This window comes from Buceros rhinoceros, unplaced genomic scaffold (assembly GCF_000710305.1).
Source record: "Buceros rhinoceros silvestris isolate BGI_N320 unplaced genomic scaffold, ASM71030v1 scaffold1162, whole genome shotgun sequence".
Classification (NCBI taxonomy): Eukaryota; Metazoa; Chordata; class Aves; order Bucerotiformes; family Bucerotidae; genus Buceros; species Buceros rhinoceros.
The window spans coordinates 28,605-35,181 of NW_010396921.1; the positions used below are offsets into that span (position 1 = coordinate 28,605).

Consider the following 6,577-nt stretch of genomic DNA (forward strand, 5'->3'; position numbering starts at 1 on the left):
GAATAAACGCTTCTTTAATCTACCTAACATGTGTCACAGACTTTCAACATATTTTTAGGTGAAGATAGCAGAGGAATAGCATGAAAATGGTTTGAAAAGTATTTTGCAGGAACTCTACAATATCCCATGCTACGGCCTTTCAAGTTTTTGTTGTAAAATATACATCAAGAAAAATATTTAGCATTCAGCAATCCAACAGGAAACTAGCAATTGTTGTCCTTTTTTTCAGAAGCACTGGATATCAGCTGAATCAGCAAGCTGATCCAAACCCCTCTACAGCTAGGACAGGGACATAGGAAGGAATGCATGGCCAGAGTTAGGACCAGCCTACACCAATGGTGAAATGACCAACTGACTGTTGGTGCAGACAGCAAATGCTTTAGAGCTAAAGGATGATGGCAAAGCAAACAACTGGCTCACACCACGCTGCACTGGACTTTCCCAAGAGTATACTCACCCACCTGGAGGAAGTTTGCAAACTTTTAAGGTCTTGTATGAAAGTCACAATCAGCAAACTGCATGGTGCAGAGGTGCGTAACTGGGTTTTTTGGCTTAGTTACACAATTGCAAGTCAGGACAACCACAGCAACGCGTTCCAGCGTGCCCAGGAAGCAGCCACTTTACATCCACTGTTACTCCTACCACAAATGTGGAAACAGCTGCCACTCCATTTTTACTCTGCTGGCATACGCCTCTCCATACTGCTGAACTCTCCCCTCTTTTCCCTCCACTCTTTTAAGTTAAATTCTTAATACTTTGCTGAGGAAAGTATTATTAGAAACAACCTCTGCTTTATTCATTACTAAAATAAACTTTTTTCTGTTTATAGATATCTTCCTCAGTCTGTTTAAAGCTTTTGCCTCCTAGTACAACAGTAAATTGATAGACTAACTTAGTTCTTGAAAAAACAGTCTCACAAAATTCAGATAAAGAATAAGAGAAACTGGACAATATCACCTCTATAAGCTGTGATTTGTCATAGTCTCTACGATGTCTGTAAATGCACTGACTAAGGAGCGAATACAATCTCTCAAGCTGGTCAACAGTCTGGTTGTCACTTTTCTTAACCACCAAATCAAGCAGTTTCTGTTGGAACAACAAAAAGTGAAGTTAGGAGGGGTTTTATAATCACTTTTTAAAAATTTTTTTAAAGACAAATCAGAAACACAATCTCCTTCTGAAGACCAGTTTTAGAAGGATATGTACAAATAAAATGGGCCACACACGGATATCAGTAAGGCCACTGCTTCTGCGTAGATCCAAAAAGGACTCAGTGTCTCTTTTCCCTTCTACACTTACACCCACACTTTTTTTCTTGTCTTAGATTTTAGACTCAGTATAGTTCGGGCAATGTTTGTTTTGTCTGAAGGGCAGTTCACCTTATTTCATCTTGGTCAATAATTATGACAAAGCAAACCACAAAAACTGCTTTGACAGCTAAGGTAGACATTTTTAAGAACTTGCACTGACAAGAGATTGTAAGAAGTACCAAATGAAACCACATTTGGAATTCCACAAATGTTGAAAAATGGTACAATAAAAGGGAGAAGACAACGTATGTAAAACTGCTCATAAAAACTGTGAACATGTGTATTTTACATAGTAGCGGGGAGTAAAATTTAAGAATTCTTTTCCTCTCATAACTCTTCTATTGTTTCCAAAGAGATTATCATCTGTGCTCCACAGCAAATGGAATCTAAATTTCATAGCAGGTCAAGCTAGTTTCTACAACAGAAGATAGCAAATTTCCTTTGCTTACAAAGAGACAAAACGGAAAGAAAATTAACTAGCTAGGGTTCAGTCTATGACACCGAAACATCAGCACAAATTCCAATTTGCTTTCCAATCCAGTAATCGTTCTTTCCACCAAATATACATACATGGGAAGGGAAAAGGTGATGTTAACTCCTAATTACTAGGCACCCAGCAGCTCCCCAGTAACTGGCATGTCCAATTAACACATACGAGTACCTGCAAAAACTGCAATTAAAATAATGGACTGCTGTGCCATTACTGGGTTTGTAAAGGTAGTAATGATGGGACAGGAGGATTCAGTAGTTTTATGAACTTTTAATCCAAAAAACATTGATCAACAAATCACCATCAAAAGTTACTCCTGCCGTAATACTTGTTTGCAGTCAAAACTAAAGTAAATGCTGTTTCAGAACAGAGAAAGGAAGCACTTTTCAAGGACTCTGTTACAGTTCCATCTATTTTTTGGTTCCATTACCTTTAGTCTGTCATGGTCAACAACTACAGAGGGTAAGGGCTCTAATGGTTCCTCTGGGACCTGCTCCAAACTTGCGGGCTTTGACTGTTCCATAGCAACTTTTCGTGTTTTCTTGCTTTTGAATATACCTGTAATTTGAAGAACAATTATCAGCATTGTCAGCCACTCAAAATGGACGGCTCATTTCTTCACTTTGGTTTGATCTTGCGTGGTTGGTTTGTTGAGTTTTTTTGAACCAAGCAAGCGTGATTGTAACCATGCACATTATTCATTAGCTTTGCAGAATTTTGAATGTTTATAGGTGCACAAAACCACAGTTCAGAAAATACACGTGAAAACTGAACTCCGAAGTCCCAACAGAAAATTGAATGTCACCAAAACAGTTTTCCCACTGCATCATTTCTACTTAGCCATGTCAAATTACACAGCTTAAGGGAAGTTCAGATATTAAGTTAACGCTCAAAATCTTTCTGCTTAAATGAATGAAATACTATTTTTTTTTCTCCAGAGCATCCCATGTCTTCATCACCGCAGTAATTCTAACATCTGCTCTACTCCTGAAACTTCATGCTTTTGTGACACATTTCTGGTTTCTTCCACCTCTGTATTAAAGCTGTTGTGTAATCACGTTGTGGAGAACAAAATATTTTTGTATCTCCCAATCCACTCCCTCCACTCATTCACTGTTTTTCTCCTCCTCAACTATTTAAAATGCCTTTTGTTCTGAGGATGGCTTGTTATTATAACCATCTTTAACATATAGAAAATTCAACTACTAAATTTAGAAATCTAAAGGCTCTTAACATACATCATACTCTTCTGATATTCTCAGGACCTTTCTTCTACCATTCTCCTTACCCTTAGAGAAAATACGTATGTACAAAAACAGCCAATATGTATATAGTGATATTCTTATAATTCAGATCTCTCATTAAAGCCCATTTGCTTTGTAAATCTCAGTGCTAACTTTTGAAGTGAAGATTTCATTCTTTTAGATAATTCTGAAAAGCTAATTAAAAAGGCAATCATGCATAAGGCTTTTATTTCTCTTCCCTGAGGAAACTGTGTCTCTTGTTTTCAAAAGACGTGGCCCATTCTTTTATGCACTACCAAGATTTCACTTCTCCTTCTCTTATCTTTTCGCTGCACTGTTACTGTGTTGACTAACTCCAAAGCCTGATACCTTCTCCAACAGATAAACAACGGTTTATCTGGGTTTTGCTATGAGTTAAACTGCTTTAACTTCTGCTATGAGCCAATGTTTTTAAAGGAATAAATGCGGTGTTTCATGGCCTTTCATCCCATGTCAATGATACTTTTATCATAAATCTCTAATAAAATGAGTCAAAACATATTATACATCAAAATATAGATCAGACAGAACACAGACCAAAACTTGTATCATATTTCTCTGCATTTATAGTATTTTTTACATCTTTAATTATTGTTTAAATGTTATCCTAGTATTTACATATAAAGCCTACAAAAATAAACAGAATAGTCTAAGTATGGAGATACACTTACTTGCCTAAGGTAACACTACAGTAAGTCCAGGACGGACTTCTAATTTATCTGTGTTGAATTAAATGTTGTAAGCATACTAGAAGTTTCAAATAAATAAGACAGCAGTTCATAAAACATTATCCTATAATAGTAATTGTAACATAAGATATTCCAATCTAATACACACACGTTAACTTGGACACGAAGAGAAGGACAGAAACACTGAGAACAAGCTATACCTTCTTTATCTGCTTCAGCATCTTTAGTTTCTATGTCTGTGCTCTGTAGTGTTTTTTCATTATTGCTGCAGTGTGGTAACTCAACTTTCACTGGATCAGCTCCTTGACTTTCACTGGAAGCTTCCGTCTTCTTTGGCTGATTTTCAGATGAAGATTTTTGCTTGTTACTAGACCCATCGCTGTTGTCACAGGGAGAAACAGCACCAGCTGATTCCATTTTACCATTATGACATGCTGGAACAGGTATTCCCTCTGAGCTGTGCACAGATGACTCTCCATTCACACAGTCCTCTTTCGATGTAGAGTCCTTCCTTAATTCCTTTTCAGCAATCAGGGTGGCACTGTCGGTTATTGACAGAGATTCATTTGAGCTCTCTTCTTCTGTGGATGCGAAATTATTTTCCTTTCCTGATGTCCCATTGTTCAGCCTCTGCTCTGCATCTATATCCATAATATCACAAGAGGATTCATCATTTGTCATAGAGAGATCTCCTGTTTCCTCCCCGTTTTCCTCAATGCAGTCAGTGCTGATCTCTAGCTCTCCATTTTCCAGCAATTTACTGTCCTCTCCATGGTTTTCATCATCAGCAAACTTTGCATCATCTTCATCTTTCTTTAAATTATTGACTTTCCTCTTCTTAATAATGCCTTTGCCCCATTGTGAGCGCCGTCTTGATTTTCTCCTTATTCGAACTGAGTTATAATGAAAAAAAAAGGAACTTTTAGATGCACAAGTACCCCTCAGTAAACAGAGTAGGATATTAGAAAATGCTGTAGTGTGCCTGAGGCAATCAAATGTTCACATTTCAAGCAAAAAGTAAGCTGTCTGTTGATTTCAATGCCAGCAAATTACAGATACCAAGGACTTTCAGAAGCATAAGGAGCGAACGCTCAGCTGTGTACACAATTCCTACTCCAGACTATGGAAATAAGGAAGACTTGATAGTCTTTCCTACCTAATGTGTTTTTAATATACCTGTCTAGGTAAAACTCTTAAAGAAAACAGCCAAGCAATGATGTAGAGCTCAGACAGTCATTCTCATTTGGGTAATGCAGACTCTGAAGACAGTTATTCTCATTTTCCCTTTTTAGAGCCTCAGCGATTTGAAATCATTAGGCAACAATACAGATACCAAGCGCAATCCATTGATTCATAGAATAATTCAGGCTGGAAGGTACACCCGGAAGCCTCTAGTCCAACCTACTACTCAAAACAGGGTCAGCTATGAGGGCAGACCAGGTTGCTCAGGCTTTATTTAGCCACATATTGAAAACCTCCATGGACACAGAGTAAATGACCTTCATGCACAGCCTGTACCAACACACAGTTGTCCTATCAGTGAAAAGGCTTTTTGCCCTACATCCAGTCAGCACCTCTCATTTCAATTTATGTCCACTGTCAATTCAAAGACATCTTTACTGTTTAACTTGGCTAAATCTGCTCAATCTTCCATTCATTCCCACCCCTGGGAGACCCAGACCATTTAGCAACCCTGTCTACAGCAAGACCTCAAACACATCTACATTTATGTGATGAGCCTGTAAGCAGAAGGGGAAGCACAGGTCCTGAAACTAGCCTCATCACCAATGCCTTCCCTCTATATTATGCAACTCAAAGCAACATGGGCACGTGAACCTTTTTTTCATTAATTCCACATCTTTACTTTTTATTTTCCTATTTCTTATTCATACTTTCTGTGCTTTTGAAAAATCATGTAAGAAATTTCTTTCAGAGCGAGCCTTTTTTTTTACTAAGCTATTTGTAGTGAGATACAACTAAAGCACTAACCTAGAAAAGGTTTGGGTGCACAAATGCAACATAATAAGCAAATACATAAGGAAGACCATTCAAATCAAATACTATTGTCAACATCCTTTTCAAAAGCACTAACATGACACAGCTCAGAAGACTAAGGAAGAGATTGGGAAAACCTGAAACCTCTACATTCAAATTCAAGTAACGATACAGACTGCTCGTAGTTTTGCAAAAGTTGTGCTGAAGTTATGGCCAAGTGATTATAACTGAAACACACAGCCACTAGCAACCAGAGATTAACACATTTCTTCCATTTCAAAATGAACTCCTATGCTTGGCACCTACGTAATGTTATTGGTATTTGCAGGTTGCTTTGATTTACAGGGTATTAAGTCCTAGATCTGTGTCTGCCAACCTCACGCTGAGTTACAAAGATCTTGTTTTGAAGATACAAGCACTATGCAGGTCCAAGTGTTGCAAATTAATTCAAAGAAGCTTCAGAGAAGCACAGTTGTACTTCAGAATTTCCTCCCCGGGAGTGGCATACGTATGCAGGTAGTTTAACCACTACATTAGGAATAAATCTTAAACCTTTTAGCTTTAAAGCCATCTCAAGATACAATCACACTGAAAAAAAAACAAACCAAAAAAACATTGTTGCACTTGGAATGTGTATTTATTGTTACAAATAATCCTTACGGAGAACTCTTGGACTTGAGGGGGAAAAAAAGCCCTTTCTCCAGCTATTTTATAGATTTGATAGTGGCTTCTACAGTCGGTGTCACTATTCACCGATAACAAACTACAACCTATTCACGTAACTTTTCTGAAGCTCATCTAATCTTTCCC

General features: G+C 37.8%; 1 protein-coding gene across 1 annotated transcript in view; it reads right to left on the reverse strand.

Moving 5' to 3' along the window:
• Nucleotides 1-6,577, reverse strand: part of LOC104502098 (ATPase family AAA domain-containing protein 2B-like) — a gene marked incomplete at its 5' end in the record, with an annotated part of 33,483 nt that overhangs the window by 546 nt on the left and 26,360 nt on the right. The window contains 3 exons of the mRNA XM_010146022.1: nucleotides 958-1,086; nucleotides 2,231-2,358; nucleotides 3,973-4,665. Coding sequence (XP_010144324.1) covers nucleotides 958-1,086; nucleotides 2,231-2,358; nucleotides 3,973-4,665 — 950 coding nt within the window. The remainder of the gene's footprint in view (nucleotides 1-957; nucleotides 1,087-2,230; nucleotides 2,359-3,972; nucleotides 4,666-6,577) is intronic.